At 49.2% G+C, this 19,169-nt stretch overlaps 1 protein-coding gene across 2 annotated transcripts in view; it reads right to left on the bottom strand.

Moving 5' to 3' along the window:
* Positions 1–17,440, bottom strand: part of GNB3 (G protein subunit beta 3) — a 28,699-nt gene extending 11,259 nt beyond the window's left edge. Inside the window, exons 1-5 of one of the 2 annotated variants that reach the window (XM_065585515.1) lie at positions 17,302–17,440; positions 11,585–11,686; positions 10,404–10,442; positions 10,098–10,204; positions 9,762–9,825 (exon numbers count right to left, since the gene is read on the bottom strand). In XM_065585515.1, coding sequence (XP_065441587.1) covers positions 9,762–9,825; positions 10,098–10,204; positions 10,404–10,442; positions 11,585–11,641 — 267 coding nt within the window. In that variant the 5' untranslated portion in view covers positions 11,642–11,686; positions 17,302–17,440. Of the gene's footprint in view, positions 1–9,761; positions 9,826–10,097; positions 10,205–10,403; positions 10,443–11,584; positions 11,687–12,295; positions 13,497–17,301 lie in introns of those variants that run through there. The other variant, XM_065585519.1, reaches the window with a different exon arrangement.
* Between the last annotated feature and the right edge of the window lie 1,729 nt (positions 17,441–19,169).

The raw sequence follows: 19,169 nt of genomic DNA on the forward strand, positions 1-19,169 counted from the left end.
CGAAGACAAGTCTTAAAGCTGTTTTACTGCATAATGGCAATGTTTTGCCATCAATTCCAGTTGGTCATGCAGTCCATATGAAGGAAACCTATGACAACATGAAACAACTTTTGAGGTGCATAAACTATGACCAACATCAGTGGCAGCTTTGTGGCGATTTGAAGGTTGTTGCTCTCTTGCTTGGTCTGCAGACTGGATACACAAAGTACTGCTGTTTTCTCTGCGAATGGGATAGTCATGCAAGAGATTCCCACTACATCAAGAAAGATTGGCCACTCCGACAGTCATTGGAGCCTGGGAGGAAAAGTGTTCAGCATCCACCACTTGTTGGATCAAGGAAGATTTTGTTACCACCCTTACACATCAAGCTGGGTCTGATGAAGAACTTTGTCAAGGCCATTGACAAAACACAAACAGCTTTCAAGTACCTCCGTGGAAAATTTCCAAGGTTAAGTGAAGCTAAGATAAAGGAAGGTGTCATTGTCCTCAGATTCGTGAACTTCTTCGAGATGATGCATTTGACCATGCACTGCGTGGCAAGGAAAAGACGGCATGGAAAGCCTTCCAGTTAGTGGCAATAAATTTTCTCGGAAACAACAAGGCAGACAACTACAGGTTGTTGGTGGAAAACCTCCTCAAGGCATACAAAACCTTGGTTGCAACATGTCACTAAAGATACATTTTTTGCACTGTCATCTAGATTTCTTTCCACCGAACTGCGGAGCAGTGAGCGACGAGCACGGTGAGCGATTTCACCAGGACATTGTAACAATGGAGAAATGCTGTCAGGGCAAATGGAGCCCATCAATGCTTGCAAACTATTGCTGGACAGTGACAAGAGATGCTCCATTTAATGAATACAAGAGACAAGCAAAGAATCGCCGAGTAGACACTGAATAGGACTAAACTATGTACATAATAGTTTTTTGCCTTTTGTTTCATAATAAATTTTATTTATATAACCCTTTTGCTGATTTTTAAAGTGTTACATAAACAGGACAGGTGAAATATTATCATGTAAGGCAACTATAAACACATGAAAAGACCTAGGTTTACAATTTATTATTAAAACTCTACTATCTACACAATATACATAGACATACAATGTAAAAACTTAAATATCTTAGAAACAGTAGCCACTCAGTTGTTTTAATTGTCATATTTGAATTCAGCACATCAAAATACATAATAAATAGCACATTTTATCTCTGAAGCAGATGACTTCTCAAAAATTGTAGACCAGTGTTAGTGGGCATAAGAGTAAGCTGTGACAATGCGGTTCTGGCGGAACCCAACTGAGAGTGCCAACTCAGGACAAATTGCTCAAATAGGGCAGTTACAGCCCCAAGGCTGGGGTTTTTTCCACCTCTAAGGCAAACCAAACCAGCCAGACTAGGAGGACTTCGGTCTCACCCCCTGGCTAACCGCAAGTCTCACAAGCAATCTCCTTAGACACTCCAGTCTCCCAGTATTACCACCAGTGCCACTCATTATGGGGCCAAATGGTTATGAAAACCAACATCCCAGTAAAAGAAAAAGGTTCTCCTGATCCCAAAGGACCAAGCCCCAGACCCAGGTCAATATACAAATCAGATCTTACCCACAAATCACGCTGTTGCCAATCCTTTAGAATCTAAAATCTAAAGGTTTATTCATAAAAGGAAAAAGATAGAGATGAGAGTTAGAACTGGTTAAATGGAATCAATTACATACAGTAATGGCCAAGTTCTTGGTTCAGGCTTGCAGCAGCGATGGAATAAACTGCAGGATCAAATCAAGTCTCTGGAATACATCCCCCGCTGGGATGGGTCCTCAGTCCTTTGTTCAAAGCTTCAGCTTGTAGCAAAGTTCCTCCAGAGGTATGAAGCAGGACTGAAGACAAGATGGAGATGAGGCATCAGCCTTATACAGTCTTTTCCAGGTGTAAGAACATCTCTTTGTTCTTACTGTGGAAAATTACAGCAAAATGGAGCCTGGAGTCACATGGGCCAGTCCCTGCATACTTTGCTGAGTTACAAGGCGTATCTGCCTTCTCTCAATGGGTCAATTGTATAGCTGATGGTCCTTAATGGGCCATCAAGCAGGCTAGGCAGAGCTAGCACCAGTTTGTCTGGGATGTCACCCAGCAGCATAGCATAAGTTTGAAACACAGACAGTATAGAGCCAATACCCACAACTTCAACTACAAAATTGATACACACCTATAGACAGCATAATCATAACCCATAAACCATAACCTTGTCTTAGACACCCCATTTGACCCCCTTTATACAAGATCTAGGTGCCACTACAGGACCTTGGTCGCAACACTGATCTATATGGTTCCAGATTATATCAATAACGTCACACCCCCAACGCAAAATTGATGCAGGAAGGGATGTCACAAACATCGCTGACTGCATCCTAAGAGCTCTCCACTCTAGACAATGCATCAGCTACAATATTTTCCTTTCCCCTTATGTGGACTATATCCATTTCATACTCCTGAAGGGCTAAACTCCAACGCAGCAATCTGGAGTTGTTGCCCTTGGCCTTGTGCAGCCAGACCAGAGGGGCATGATCACTCAACACAGTGAATTTTTTATTGTACAGATAGGGCTTAAGCTGCTTGACAGCCCAGACAATGGCATAACATTCCTTTTCAATGGTAGCGTAATTTTGCTCAGTGGGGGACAATCTCTTACTTAGATATGCCACAGGATGTCTCTTACCTCCTCCCCCCTCTTGCATTAGCACTGCCCCCAGCCCAATATTGGAAGCATCTGTACATAGTAAAAAAGGCTTTTCGAAATCTGGGCTGGCCAAAACAGGCTCTTTGGCCAAAGCGCCCTTTATGCTTTGAAAACCCTGCTCACAGGCCTCCGTCCATAGCACCCGGTCTGGTTTTTCCTTTTTCGTCAGGTCTGTGATGGGAGCAACAATGTCGCTGAATCCCTGCACAAATCCCTCCTGTAATAGTTGGCCAGACCAATGAAGGATTGGACCTGCTTTTTAGTTCTAGGGGTTGGCCAGTTTTTAATGGCCTCTACCTTTAAAGGCTCTGGGCGCAGTTGCCCATTGCCCACCCTGTGCCCCAGGTAGGTCACTTCAGCAGCTCCCATTCTGCATTTAGAAACCTTAACCGTTAGATTGGCCTCCCTGAGTCGGTGCAGCACAATCCCTATGTGGTTCAGGTGATCTTGCCACGAACTGCTGAATACGGCCAGGTCGTCTATATAGGCCCTCGCAAAAGATTCTAATCCCCGTAGGCCCTCATTTATAAGTTTCATGAACGTAGCCCCTGAATTTCGCATCCCAAAGGGCAGTACTTTGAACTCATATAGGCCCGATTCCACTATGAAAGCGGATTTTTCTTGTGCCTCGGCATCTAGGGGTATTTGCCAGTACCCCTTAGTCAGGTCCAGGGTGCTTATAAACCTTGCCCCTCCCAGTGTATCCAGTAGATCCTCTGTTCTGGGTGTGGGGTAAGGGTCAGGCTGGGTGATAGCATTTAGCTTCCTGTAATCCACACAAAACCTCATGGTCTTATCCTTTTTTGGCACCATTACAATGGGAGAGGCCCAGGGGTTCTGGGATCTGGTGATTATTCCCATTGTCAACATGCTTTCCACCTCTTCTTGGATCTGTCTTTGCATCTCTCCCTTGGCCCTGTAAGCTCTGCTAGGGGCTGGGTGGGGACCCACCGTCTGAATGGAGTGCGTCATCCTATTTGTGAGCCCTGGCCTATTGGAGAATGTTCGCTTGTGGTGTTTTATCAGCCTCAGCAGTTCCTTTCTTTGAGGGGGGGTTAAATCCTCCCCCATCTCAATGCTCTCGAGAGGCGTATCCTCCTGTCTTTCAGCAACCATGTCAATCAAAGGGACGGACCCTGCCTCTTCCTCAGCATAACAGATCATGTTCACATTTACCTCCCTTGCATGGTAAGCCTTCATTCTGTTCACATGCACTGTTTGCACACTTCCCTGGACCTGGGGCTTCCTCACATCATAGGTAACCTCATTAATCCTTTCCACTACCTCCATGGGTCCAGACCAAACATCTTTCATTTTGTTCTTCCGGACAGGATCTAGCACCAACACCATGTCCCCTATTTCAAACGCTCTCTCTTTAGCATCTCTGTCATACCAGGCTTTCTGAGTATCCTGGCTCTCTTTCAGATTCTGCTCAACCAACTTCATCATCTCCTGCAAACTCTCCTTGAATTGAGCCACATACTCGGCCACTGGCTGCTCTGCCTCCTCCACATTACCTTCCCACGAGTCACAAACCAAATCTAGGGGCCCCCGGACCTGCCTCCCATAGAGCAGTTCAAAGGGAGCAAACCCTGTAGACTCTTGGGGCACACTCCGATATGCATACAATAGATACGGCAGCATAACATCCCAGTCATTCTGGCGTCTATCCACATACATTTTCAACATAGACTTCAGGGTTCCATTGAACCTTTCTACTAGACCATTAGTCTGGGGGTGGTAGGGAGCGGCTTTCAGGTGCTTCACCCCACATAACTCCCACAACTGTTTGAAAACCACAGACATAAAGTTAGACCCACGGTCAGACAATATTTCCTTGGGAAAACCCACTCTGCTAAAAATAGAGAACAAGGCCACTGCCACTGTCTCTGCCTCGATATTAGCCAAGGCTACAGCCTCCGGATATCTGGTAGCAAAATCTACCAACACCAGGATGTATTTCTTCCCATTTCTGGAAGGTTTTGGGAGTGGCCCCACAATATCCACAGCTACTCTGGCAAAAGCCTCCCCAATAATGGGCAGAGGCTGGAGGGGCACCTTGCTAGGCCCCCTTAACCCCTTACGCTTCTGGCACAGCTCACAGCTCCTGCAGTAATCTCTCACCGACCCAAAAAGGTGAGGCCAGTAGAAATTCTGCTCTAGCCAGTCACACGTTTTGCCTATACCCAGATGTCCTGCAAAGGGACTATCATGAGCCAACTTCAACAAATCATTGCGGTAACTCTCAGGTACCACAAGCTGTTTGCGAGCTGCTGCTTGGGAATTCTTCCTTCCCCTAGGCGGTTCCCTATACAACAGCCCATCCTGCATAAAAAACCTGCCTCTCTCTTCACAGGCTGGGACCTGACTCTGAGCATCATTCCTGGCCCTCTCTAGAGATACATCACTCTGCTGAGCCACAATGAATTCACTCTGGGTTTTGTTTGGATTCAGAATCATCTCTGATATTTCAGACAAACCCTCACCTGATCCATCTTGAGAGGCACTCTCTGTCTGTTTGCTGCCCCCCCTCACTGCCATCAGTCAGGGTATCTGCCACAGCCCCAAATTCTTTCTGCGACCTGGTCACTACATTCACTTGGCCAGGCACCCCCAATATGTTATTTCCTACCAACACATCAGCCGGAATCAAATCCTGGACAGCAGCCTTCACATCCCCTTTAAAGCCATCCCACTCCAGGTGGATTCTAGCCATCGGCAGGTCCACAGAGTACTCGGATAACGCCACTACCGTCACATACTCCCCCGGCAGCATGTCCTCTGGCTTCACCAAATGTCCCTTGACTATAGTTACATCCGAGCCAGTGTCTCGCCATCCTGTGCATTCAACATCATTGACCTTTGCCTCCATGATAAACCTCTCACTCCCCTGCCATGCCTCAGTCCTGATATAACTGGTGAGCTTATCACCTCCTCCCATGCCACTGGAGACGATGGGGTTAACATTAGCTACTGCTGTGCTTGCACCTGAACTTAAGGTGGAGCTGTTGTGGCTTGGTTCAGCCTGAGTGCTCAGGGTAATGGAGTTGGCATTTATCGTGGCATTTGGGGTTGCTGGCTTTGGGCTGCCCTTCAGGGTTGGGCAATCTGGTCTCATGTGACCCAGCATACCACAGTGATAGCATGTAATCTGTTCTGTCCTGGGACGAGAGTTCCTACCTTCCGGGCCCCCTTGAACTCCTCTAGAAGAGTCAGGGACAGGTTTACTTTTAAATCCTTCCCTCCTCTTGAACTGGGGAGAATGGTGACTAGTTTTCCCCGGGGTTTTACACCCTTCTCGAGCCCTGTTTTGGGTATGGGCATCTGCAATCTCTGCTGCCCGTAGGACTGACTCAGGGTCCCTATCACACACAGCTGCTCTCACATGGTCAGGCACAATATCTAAGAATTGTTCCAAGGTTATTAAATCCAGCAGTTTTTCAAAACTCCCATGTGCCTTGGCTCCCATAACCCACTTTTTAACAAAACCCATCAGCTTATGAGCACATTCTACAAAAGTACAATCCTTAGACATTTTAAACTCTCTAAACTTAACTCTGTAAGATTCAGGAGTAACCTTGAACCGCCTTAACACAGAATCTTTAAACCGCCCATAATCCAAGGCTTCTTGTTCCCCCAATTCATTAAATACCTCCCTGGCTCTTCCAGTCAGTCTGGTCAGCAGGACAGGCATTCACTGACCCTCAGGGATCTGGTACAGATTGCAGAGGCGTTCAAAGGTAGACAAAAACTCCTCTATATCCTCAGTATCATTGTAAATGGGACACATCCTTTCCCAGTTTTTCTCATGGCGGGGAGGAAGTGGAGTACCAGGTGGGGATGACTTTCTCCGCTCTTCCATTACTTGGAGCTGAAGTCTGGCCGTCTCCTGTTCCATCCTGTGAGTCTCCTGCTCAGCAGCGAGCAGCTCTAGACGCCCCTTACGAGCTCTCTCTTCTCTCTCATCAGCCTCCTTCTCTAATTCTGCTATTTTTTGCTTCTCCAGCAATCGAAGATCTGCTAGCTTCTGTTCATGCTCAAATTGCAGTTTACTTGTCACCCTTTGCATCCTAATTTTTTCTGCTTCTTCTGTAGCCTCAGGTAAGGGCTGTGCTCTTGCCCCCTGCTCACTGGCTATTAACAGATTTCTCAGTTCTTGATTTGTAGCTTTCTTTCTAAAGCTTATCCTCTTTTCTGAACACAAATTTTCCAGGGCTTTTTTGCCAAGTCCCTCATATGCTCTTTGCTCAGCCATTGCAGCAGCTCTTTAACCAACAAAACTCTCAATCCCAAAATTCAAATTTGGATAGCGTGGGGTTCTGACCCAAAGCTTAATTGACCTGGTTCTGTGGATCCAAGCACGACTACGCCACTGTGACAATGCGGTTCTGGCGGAACCCAACTGAGAGTGCCAACTCAGGACAAATTGCTCAAATAGGGCAGTTACAGCCCCAAGGCTGGGGTTTTTTCCACCTCTAAGGCAAACCAAACCAGCCAGACTAGGAGGACTTCGGTCTCACCCCCTGGCTAACCGCAAATCTCACAAGCAATCTCCTTAGACACTCCAGTCTCCCAGTATTACCACCAGTGCCACTCGTTATGGGGCCAAATGGTTATGAAAACCAACATCCCAGTAAAAGAAAAAGGTTCTCCTGATCCCAAAGGACCAAGCCCCAGACCCAGGTCAATATACAAATCAGATCTTACCCACAAATCACGCTGTTGCCAATCCTTTAGAATCTAAAATCTAAAGGTTTATTCATAAAAGGAAAAAGATAGAGATGAGAGTTAGAATTGGTTAAATGGAATCAATTACATACAGTAATGGCCAAGTTCTTGGTTCAGGCTTGCAGCAGCGATGGAATAAACTGCAGGATCAAATCAAGTCTCTGGAATACATCCCCCGCTGGGATGGGTCCTCAGTCCTTTGTTCAAAGCTTCAGCTTGTAGCAAAGTTCCTCCAGAGGTATGAAGCAGGATTGAAGACAAGATGGAGATGAGGCATCAGCCTTATATAGTCTTTTCCAGGTGTAAGAACACCTCTTTGTTCTTACTGTGGAAAATTACAGCAAAATGGAGCCTGGAGTCACATGGGCCAGTCCCTGCATACTTTGCTGAGTTACAAGGCGTATCTGCCTTCTCTCAATGGGTCAATTGTATAGCTGATGGTCCTTAATGGGCCATCAAGCAGGCTAGGCAGAGCTAGCACCAGTTTGTCTGGGATGTCACCCAGCAGCATAGCATAAGTTTGAAACACAGACAGTATAGAGCCAATACCCACAACTTCAACTACAAAATTGATACACACATATAGACAGCATAATCATAACCCATAAACCATAACCTTGTCTTAGACACCCCATTTGACCCCCTTTATACAAGATCTAGGTGCCACTACAGGACCTTGGTCGCAACACTGATCTATATGGTCCCAGATTATATCAATAACGTCACATAAGCAGTTTCAGTGAAGTATTTATTTAGATATAACTGCTAGTCCCCATCATCCCCATTCCAATGGGTTGGTGGGAAACAGAGTCAAAATAATAAAGTATCTACTGAAAAACGCTGAGGAGTCAGATTCTGATCCATATTTAACACTATTAAATTACAGAATGCCACCAATAAAGCACAAGTTGTTACCTGTTGACATTTATTTCACAGAAAACAGAACCAGAATGCCTGTAATGATAGAAGCTGATGTCAGAGAAACTGGGGACTTGCAGATGTATAAAGAGACAGAAAAGGCCAAACCAAAAAAAAAAAAAAAAATCATTATGACCTAGGGTCCCAGGAGCTGCCAACACTTCAAGAAAATGACACCATGCATATCTATCATGGGAAAAAATAGTTACAAATAGCAGTGGTTTCACCTGAGGTTGCCTCCCCAGACAGACACTTACTGAAGAAGAATAGGCAACACCTTCTCCAACTTCCACAAAAGAGGGAGATAAGGGGCACTGAGTTTGCCATTTTGCCCAAGGAGATCTCAGACAAGTAACAAGCACAGCAGATTAAGACAGATGAGCCCGAGCATTTAGCACTGACAGAATAAATGGACTCTGCCTTCTGACAATAGCAGTACTGATATTTCAAGGTAGACCTGCAAGTCCAAGCAGTGGTGCAAAGCATCTCAGAGATTAATTGCACATTGGTAGTAAATTCAGTCAGTAGATGGACTGTAAGTATTGGGAATTGTATGTTATGTAAATATTGATTGTAAATTATTATCTTTAAATCTGGCTGGGAAAGGGAGACGTGGGGAACTGTACCTTTAAGAGGCTCATGTTATGTAATGCAGAGGCAGCTGGAACTGAACCATTGACTGAAGCAGATCACTGAACACCACAGTATGGCAGGGAGCATGGCAGAAGTTTGGCTGAGGGGGAGCTCCCAGCCATGGGCACCAGGTTTATATAATTTTTGGTGGTGCACAGACTGGCTCCAAGCAGAGCCATCCTGTCCATAGGACAACTTCCCCGGGCCCCGCACTTTGGGGGGCCCCACGCTTCAGGGGGTCCAGGGCAGCCTGAGCGGGTTAACGGGGGGCCTGGCGCCAGCAGCAGCAAGCGACCCGGCCCCAGCCCACCCCGTTCTGCTCCGCCCCACTGGCTCCCAGCATCACTTGGGGGAGGGGGCGGAAGCCAGAAAGAGGCAGGGCGGGGGCTTGGGAGAAGGGGTGTAATGGGGGTGGGGAGGGGGCAGAGCAGGGCAGGGTTGGGACTGGGTCGCTCGCTGCTGCCGGTGGGGTGGAGTATAGTGGGGTGGGCCGGGTCGCTCGCTGCTGCTGGCACCAGGCCCCTTGCTAACCTACCCAGGATGCCCTGGACCCTGTGTCCCCCTGAAGCACGGGGGCCCCCAAAGTACAGCGACCCCAAACATTGGTGTAGCCGGGCCCACGTTTCTAAAAATTGGTAGAGCACAGGCACCACAGGCCCGTATAACTCGCCACCTATGCTCCCAGCTACTCCACTCCTGGCCTCCCCTAGCAGGTGATTCTGGCTACTGGTGTGTGCTCCCAACTCTTACCTTATTGGTTGTGTAAGTGTCCCACACGATCAGTTTCCCATCTTGGGAGGCACTGACCAGGAGTCTAAGAGAGAGGAAGCAGGCCCTGTTAGTGTCACCTCTCCCACTGGGCCACTCCCACCAGCATCCCCCTCCCCTCCCTGTCACTGCACCAGCTCACATTCCCTAAATAAGCAGCAGGGATAGGGTGACCAGATGTCCCGATTTTATAGGGACAGTCCCGATTTTGGGGTCTTTTTCTATTATATAGGCCCCTATTACTCCCCACCCCCCGTCCCGATTTTTCACACTTGCTGTCTGGTCACCCTAAGCAGGGGCAGCCAGCGTTTCACTCACTTGGAGTCCGTGCACCAGTGCATTGCATATATCTTGGCCAGGTGCCCACGCAGGGTCCTCCGCGTACGCATCTGAATGCGTCCAACTACCTCCACCCCGGACACAATCTAGGGGGGTGGGAGATTCCCCCAAGGAGAGAGAGAGTTAAACCTCAGCCAGCAGGGAAGGGGGCTCTCCAACCCCCCACATTGCCACATGGCTCCATCCCTCATTCCCTCTCCAGGCTGTTCTGGGAAGCGCAGCCTGGGGGTTGTGGCTGATTTGCACAGCCACACCCGGCTGAGGTTGGCTAACACCATCTCCTACCTGAGCAAGTGTAGTGTCAGCACAGGCTTTCCGTGCATCCTGCAGGAAGAGAGGGAATGGCAAGAGACAGAGCAAGCATGAGAGACGGGAGGCAAGGGCAAGAGAGACTCAGGTACAGGATTTGAAAACCTCTTTAGATTTACTTCCATTGTAAGCTCCGTGGGCCAGGGAACGTCATTTTGTTCTGTTTGTACAGCACCCAGTGCAACAGGCTCCTGGGCCGTGGCTAGGGCTCCTGGGCACTATGGTAATAACACAAATAATCATAAAGAATAAGTTGGGGCACAACCCCCACCTCCTCCCCCACCCCAGGCCATAGGCGCCGACTTCTGCTCCCGCCGGTGAGTGCTCAACCCCCCTCTAACCCCGGCACTGCCCCCACTCCACCCCTTCCCCCAAGTTCCCACCCCCACCCTGCCTCTTCCCACCCCTGCTCTTCCTCCACCCTGCCCCCATTCCACCCCCTTCCCCAAGTTCCCGCCCCACCTCTTCCCCCTCAAGGGCACTGTGTCCCTGCTCCTTCCCCTCCCTCCCAGAGCATCCTGAGCACCACCAACCAGCTGTTTGGCAGCGGGCAGAAGTGCTGGGAGGAAGGGGAAGGAGCAGGAACACGGCGCACTCAAAGGAAGAGGTGGGGAAGAGGCAGGGGGAGCTTGGCTGCCAGTGGGTATTGAGCACCTGCTAATTTTTCCCCATGGGTGCTCCAGCCTCAGAGCATCCATGCAGTTGGTGCCTATGCCCCAGGCTATACATCTACTTTTCTCCACACTAAGCCTCTCCACTGGGGTGCACCCCATGCACACCCCAAAGGACAGGGAGATTAAATCCTGGGGAGAGGAGAGGAAGGAATCAAATACTATGATGTGACACTCCTTCCCTGGCCTCGCAGACCACCCACCACCTGCCACTCATCCCTACCACATGCCATACACATTTCTTTCTTATTTGGGAGGAGGGGAGGGAGATTTAGTAGTAGCTTTCTTAGTAGGGGCTCTTGGGATTAAGGCAGGAGAGAGCTGAGCTCTCTCTGGATGGGAATTCCCTGCTGTGGAGGGAGAGGCTCCTTCAGGATAGGATTATTTTGGGCGGAGTGGAGCAGCTCCCTTGGGCTGGGATTCCCCTGAGCAGATGGGAGGGGGGAGAAAGTGGGGCGCATGGACTGGTTCCATCTCCAGTGTTACCGCAATCTGCTTCTTCAGCTGCTCGGCCTCCTGCCTCATCTGTTCCATTTCACCCATCTCAATCCGCTAGTAATGGGTCCTCCACCCGGGATAGCCTGAGTCCTGGAGAGACCAAAATGGGAGTGGTTGTCAGAGGCCACTAGTTAGAAGGTCTCACCTTTCCCTCACACCTCCCATTGCTCAGCATCCCAAAGGGCTTTACACACTCCATGTGCACATGGAACACTTTACCCACCTGCTGAGATGCAGCATTCTCTGGGGTGGGACTTGGCAGCCATTTAACAGCTGCATTACAGGGCACTTTGGGACAGGAAGTGGAGTGCTGTATCTGGTTGAACCTGTGTGAGGACTATAGGAAGGAGGAATGGACTCATCTCAGTTGAGGTTTGGCCAAGAAAATGCAGTTCATTGCGCAACTCATGGGGAGAGTGACAAATCTCAGGCAATCAGGACTCTAGTTTCATATTTTCCCTAAAAACATCTCTAGCATCACACAACACTGCGACCTGTGCTAACTCGGAGCGGAGAGGGAGTCAGCTACACAGCTCTCTGAAATCTACTTAAAATGTCCAGTTTTCCCCAGTGACTCTAGCTCCTCCCCCAGGCTGCAGACCCCATCCTGTCTCCCACACACCTGCTCTTTGTTAGTTCAACATTTCCCCGGTGATGGTGTTAGATTCCCAGATGGGCCCCATGTGATTTGCATCTCACCTGTTTGTCGGCAGAGATCAGCTCCCAGGTTTGGAGTTTCCTTAGGCCCAGCCAGCCCCGAGGTTAGTGACAGACCCTTTGCCAGGACCACAGCTTCCCAGGCGAGGAAACACGATGGGCTGTACATGCAGGATTTCTCCTTCCAGCACCTGAGGGGTTACTTTGGCCATTCCCACCAGGTAGGCAGGGGTTGCCTTAGCCCTGTTTGAGGGAATCCTTTCTTTCCACAGTCTGTGCTCTATTCATCCCTAGATCCCAGTTTCCCTGCCCTTGGGGAGACAGCTCCCTGGGCTCACGGACCCCTCAGCACTGGGGAGATAGCTCCTGAACTCCTTTCCCTTGGCTCAGTCTCAGCCCCTTCCTTATGGTTGCTCCTGCTCAGGCACATGCAGACAATTCTCAAGTCTCTCCTTTTATTCCTGGCTTTGCCAAGCCAGCTGGATTTAGCTCTTTGACTCTCTCCCCAGAACTCAACTCCACCACCCCTTGAGCGTTTCTGTGGCTGTTCCTTGAGTCCCCCCAACCTGAGCCACACTTCAAGGTTCTCAAAGCCCTGTTCGGGGGCGCCTTGAGATGCAATGCAGAATCTCAGCTTTCATTACACACAAGTTGGTTTCTTGCTCTTTTTCTTGCAAAGAGACTTACAAATGCAATACAAGGATTGACAGGGGAGTTGTTCCTGGATTTCCCTAAAGCTTCCCCAGGGCAGCCTCTGGAGTCCAGGAAAGCCAAGGTCACAAGCCCTTGGATTTTTGGGATGGCCCATGGCTGCATTTGTGAGAGTCAGTGACCCTTGGGCTGGCCCTGATGCTTGTAGGGGTGAGCCAAGGCTCCTCTCTGCTAGTTGCCTGTGGCTGAGTGGTCAGGGTCACCTGTGGCCACCCAGAGGGGCAGCTCAGTAGCATTAGAGGCAGTATATTCTAGTGAACTAAGTGGAGTATGGCCAGCAAATCAATAATCTCAACACTGATCCCAGCTTCCTCTGTGGCTGTACCCCAGGTCCCCCAGTTATGAAATGGGGTTAATAAGCATGACCCACCACGTGGTGGGGCTGAGACAACCAGCTGATGTTTGGTAAGTGAGGCACTACAATCCCCCAGAATTCACAGGGAGGACTGGCTGCTTCCCCCCAGCTCCCAGCCTGCTTGGAGAATTGTTCCTCTAGTAAAAGTTGGCAACATGTTCCTGTTCTCCTGAAGCAGCTGACTGAGTGGAGACAGGACCTAAAGATCCCTCCCAGCCCCAGCCCCACTAGTTCAAAAATCATGAGTCAGGCCCCAAGATCATGAGATTTAAACCAAAAATATATGTGCCTCCTTGTTTCTTTGCTGTCTGGTTTCTGGGCCTTCTGGATGCACTTAAGTCCCGTTTCCCAGCTCTTCTCCCCAGCAGCGAGGGCTAGAGCTGTATCTTTTTAAAATGAAAGCTGAGATTCTCAGGTAGTTACAGAATCAGGAGCAGAGGCATTAGGAAAAACATAAAATATCATGAGATGTGACAAAATCATGAGAGTTGGCAATACTACCAGACACACTTTTTATAGTCCATTAAATTCTGAAGAAATGGGTTTTTTACCCACAAAAGCTTATGCCCAAATAAATCTGTTAGTCTTTAAGGTGCCACCGGACTCCTTGTTGTTTTTGTGGATACAGACTAACACGGCTACCTCCTGATACTTAAGTTCAGGGTGTATCCCATACTGCCATCCCCAGCCCTGCAAATCCTCAGGCCAGACTGCTGAAGAACAATAGAGTCCCCCATAATCAGGAATCAATTACCTTTCAGGCATCGGAGGTAATCTTTCTGGACTCTGTTCTTCACCCTGCGTCCACCCTCCCGTGCATCAGCAATGTACTGGAGACTGTGCCCAGCTCTGTTCAGCTGCCTCCACTCACATCAAACCAGATCATTTCCCTCTCACCGTGCATGGACCCTGTGCTACACTCCTGCCATTAGTTCTTGGTACCTCCTCACTGTCACCTCTGGGTAGTCCTCAAGCTGCACCTACCATCTTGCAGTGTGTTTCTCTCTGGCTCATCTCCTCCAGCCTCTGCTCCTGAAATCCAGGCCCCTCTTCTGAAATCCTCATCTCAGGCTCCATCTCCTCTGGCCTGGACAATTGCAGCTTCCTCGCATCCAGCCTCCCTACAGCTGTTTGGCTGTGACACCCCTCCAGAAGCTTGCTTAAGTTGACTTCACGGACTTCTCTCTCCCCCCTTTCCACCATGTGGGGCTGAGAACATCCTGCTACTTTGCAGCTCCTGCCACATTTGGAGCAGCCTTCTTGGATCCTCCACCTTACCCACTATCCATCCCATTTCCAGACTCACCCACACATGCCTTTCCTCTCTTGGCCTATTCAGTTCTTTCTCCCTCTCCTTGGCTGTGTTTTTAAACTCTGGAATTGGTTTGGGGGGCCAGAGTTGTAGGAAGCTGCTACATGGAATGAAGTTGCAGAAGATGAGGGGTTTACAGAGCTGGTAGGAGGATCAAAAGGATAGAGGCACACTGTTAAGGAGGGATAGAAAAGCTAAATATAGAGGGAGTGAGAGAAGCTATGTCTCAGCCTCAGGTCTCCATCAGAACCCTTAAATCCCTTTGAGGAAACAATCTAAATGAAGTTTGGGAATTGTTTCCAGCCTCAGACGGACAAGGAGCCACAGCTGAGAGATAAGAATAAGTCTACCTTCCCCATAGCATCCACTGTGCCTCATCCCAAAGTGATTTGCAGAGAGTGAGTCACCTCCCAGCTCTAAAATGCAGCTGCCTCTGGGGAAGGACATGGCAGGTGCTTAAGAGTGGTACTGCATGAAAATGTAGGACAGGAAGTGGAGGAGAATCCAGTCTCAGAATTGAATCAGCAAAGAAAACTAAAGGAAGCAGAATGGAACTACCCCAAGCTCAGTGGTTCTCAAACTTTTGTACTGGTGATCCCCTTTCACACAGCAAGCCTCTGAGTGGGATTCCCCCCCTTATAAATTATTTTATTTTTTTATTTTTAACAGTATTATAAATGCTGGAGGTGAAGCAGGGTTTGGGATGGAGGCGGACAGCTCCTGATCCCCACGTAATAACCTCCCCAGTTTGAGAACCCCTGCCCAAGCTGGAGATTGGCCCAGGACATGGGAGTTAACACCCTGACTTTGGGGGAAATACCCATGGATATATCAAACCTAGCATAGATGAAGGGCCTATATTCTCAGAAGCAGCTAGTGATTCTGGGTACCTCCATTTTTGGGTGCTCAACCTCAGATACCTTAAAAGGACCTGGTTTTCAGAAGGCAGGTGCTCATCACTTTCCAAAAGTCAAGCCCCTTTAAGGTGTTTCAAGGTGGGTTCACAAAAACTGAGGAACCCCAAGCCACTAGTACCTTTTGACAATATAGGTCAGTCTATTGATTAATGACTCAGCTGGAAGCTAATACCTTGAACAGCACAGCAACCCCTACCACTGTGCTAGGGCATCGGGGTCAGGAGTGATTTGGGGGAGATGATGCCCCCTACTGAGTCACCCAGGCCACTGCAGCACAGCACCCCTAGCAACATGCTGGGGTATTGGAGCTATTCTGCCCCCTTCGCTGAATCCCTCCGTTGGCTTCCCTCATTATACTCAAGTTTCTTGTCTTCTCCACAGCTCTGCTCTTCCTGGTTTAACAGCTCTTGTCATGTTTCCCCTCCTCACCCCTGCGGCTCCAATGAAATCAACAAACTTTCCTGTGCCTCTTCCCAGGCTGCTCCTTAGCCATAAAAAGCCTCCAGCTAGGGGTGCTGGAACAATTTGCATAGTGGGGGTGCTGAAAGCCTTGAACCAACTGTAGATCCTGTACATGATGGGAACCACTTCAAGCCAGGGGCTGCAGCAGCACCCCTAGTTCCAGCACCTTTGCCTCCAACTGATCTTCCTCTGCTATAAGCAAACAGTCAAATCCCAGCAGGCATTTGACCTATTTATAATAAACTAAGCAAATGTATCTTTGTTTATAAAAAATGGGTCTATTCAATTATCTTCATGCCCTGCCTCCTTCATGTATCACTCATGTTCCTGGCCTGTAAGCTCTTCTGGCCAGGGCCTGTGTCTTTGTATGCGTTAGTACACCACTTAGCACCACTGACTGGGTATCTGGGTGCCACTGGAACAGGCGTATTAAACATATCATAAACCAACTGTAATGGCTGAGTGGAGAGCGCCCCCCAGCCCTGCAGCACAGCCCCCCAGTACCACTCCGAGAGGTAAGAACACCTAGGGCATCACCCACATCACCTCATCCTGTTTGAATGAGAAATGAAGAAAATCGTTGGGCAGGGGTGTCTGCGAGGGTGGGGGTTGAACCCTCTGGTTTATATCAGCCCATGTGGCCTCACCCATCTTGGAAAGGGGGCTGCAGCTCAGCTGGGGCTGGGGAGCCTTAAATAGAAAAGCGAAAGGCACGGAAGGGCTGAGGATTAACAAGGGATGTCATGGTCCCTGTGTAATCCCTAGGCAGGTGCTGTGTACTTGCCCCGGTAACCCTGAGCATCTTCAGAGCTGGATAGAGAGATGATCCTCTTCCTCTGCTACGGAGATCAAAGGGCAAGGATAAAATTACCCTGATCTCGCTCTTTTTCTTCAAATGGGATAGGAGCTTGTTGCAAAGAGCCGGGTGGGGAGCACAATGAGTGTGTGGGGTCCTATTGGAGAGTCTGACTTCCAGTTCCCTACAAGGGGGGTTATACACCCCTGTGACATGCTGGAAACTGCTGTGATTTTGTCCTGCTGGGAAAGGGTGTCTGCATCCCATGTGCAATAGAGACAAGTTGATTTTAACCCCAACCTTTCTCCTATAGAAATATCCCCTTCCACGGTCTACACATCTATGTACAAAGTGAGACCCACACCCAGGGCCCCCCCAGACCTGCAGAGAGGGTCAGATAAGGCATCTAGGACCCACTTGGGCATACAGAACGCCCCAAATGCCAAGGAGAGGGAGGTAGGCATAGGGCAAGCAGCAGCAAAGGAATGTCCTTACCGTGGTCTGTGGGGAGAGGTGACTGCTGTCCCCTCCTGGTTGGCACTCCCTTGGTCCCCTGGGGATTTAGTCCCCCGTCAGGATGGGAGCCCCTGGTCACGCAGTCCTTCCCGTCTTGGTGCCAGCTATGCACACACTGTGTCCCTCTCTCACTCTTGGTGTGTCAGTCTCTCCCAAGACTGATCTCCCCATGGGGAGCTGGGAGGCTGTGTCGGGGGGTGGGGGGAGAGGTGGGTTGGGGAGGGCTGATTCTAGGAGCAGCGTCAGGCAAATTAAATCAGACACCAGAGAGTTGGGGAAATCGGATTGGGACTTAATGCAAAGCAGGTGGTATGGGAGGGGATGGAGGGACAGGAGAGTGTGCGCTGCTTCTGAAGGGAAAAACACAGCATAAAGATTTGACTCACTTTGTTAGTAACAAAGTAATCAGATGAAGATTAGGCAGAAAGAGCTAGGATCATAAAATGGGGGGGCGAGGGGGATGTGCCAGACACTGAATCCCAACACTCTCCTGAGAAAAAGACCCTCATCGGGATAGGGCTCAGGTCGTAACCCGACAGGCAGGGGAAGAAAGGCCTGTGCCCCTTGTGGTATCCTGGCCACCCCCAGATAGAAACCCTCGTGTATGGGGGCAGGGCTGGGATCATGGCCCCAGGGGGATGCAGAGGTGGGATGGGGAATGGTATTGGGTGGGCTGGCAAAAGCATTTGCTTGAAGGCCTTTTGGCAGCTGCTTTTGCGGGATGCTGCTGCGGGGGATTATCTTGGCCTCAATCTCTTTTAATCTCTCCTGCAGCTTTGGCCCAATCCTGAGATAAATACCTTTTAACGGATCTCATCTGACGTCAGGAAGCATCAATCTAATCACCCGGGCCACCTCTGGGCCAGAGCTAGCCACCACAGCATTGCAGTGCCTGGTCACCTCAGATAGGACTATGGAGGCTGGTGAGAACAATCTGTCCCACAAGCGGTTTCCAAGTCCTCTCTGAATACAGGAAAGAAATTATATAGGAGAGATGTGACACTGCCAATGGATGGAGAGCGGGAACCTGAAACACACACATTGATTTTTTTTCTCTCAGCTCCTGGTCATAAAGTGAGAGTAATGGATAAAACAAGATAGGATGTTGCCAGGCGTGGTGGGGAATGAACAATTGGTTTCAGTAGATATGCATCAGAGCAACTCCTCAATGTCATTAGAGTGTAAAAGGTGTGGTAGCATCAGCTCAACCTTCTCATCCTCCAAAGCTCACTGAGATGAGATTAACCATACACAGCAGCGCTGACTGAACAGAGTCTGAGAGCCAATGGCTGTGTATGGAACAGTGACCCAATCATTATATTACACTTGTATTTCTGTCCTGGGCTTCCCACACAGCTCTGCCAATGTCCCTCAGTCCTGCCCTGAAGCTCCCTGCTATTAGGCTGTCTCTGCCTTAGGCCTGTGCATTTCATGTAGCCTGGATTGTTCTCTGGTTCTAATCCCTCCCAGAAATGGGGTTATTGCTCTTTTCAATACTCCCGCTCTCTCAGCTCCATATAATCCCATCTCTGAATGCTAATACCCTGGGCAGTGACAGCAGATTGTTCTTATCCCAGCCTGGACAATGCTAAACGATACAACAGCCCTGCTCCTCCCATAAGTATTTGTGTGTGTGTGAGAAAGATGGTGGAGACCTTGTTTCAGGGCACCGAGTTCCCTAGAGGAGATCCTCAACCTCACAAGGGTCAGACCCAGGCCAAGCAGAGCATGGCTCTCCCTCCTGTCCACCATGTGTAACTGTTGGGAGGGGAGTGAGTCTTTGGAGCCTGGTTTGTTTTCCCTCTTCCAGGACTCAGTTTCTCTCCATCATTTGTTAATTAAATCCA

Source organism: Chrysemys picta, chromosome 1 (genome assembly GCF_011386835.1).
Source record: "Chrysemys picta bellii isolate R12L10 chromosome 1, ASM1138683v2, whole genome shotgun sequence".
Lineage (NCBI taxonomy): Eukaryota > Metazoa > Chordata > Testudines > Emydidae > Chrysemys > Chrysemys picta.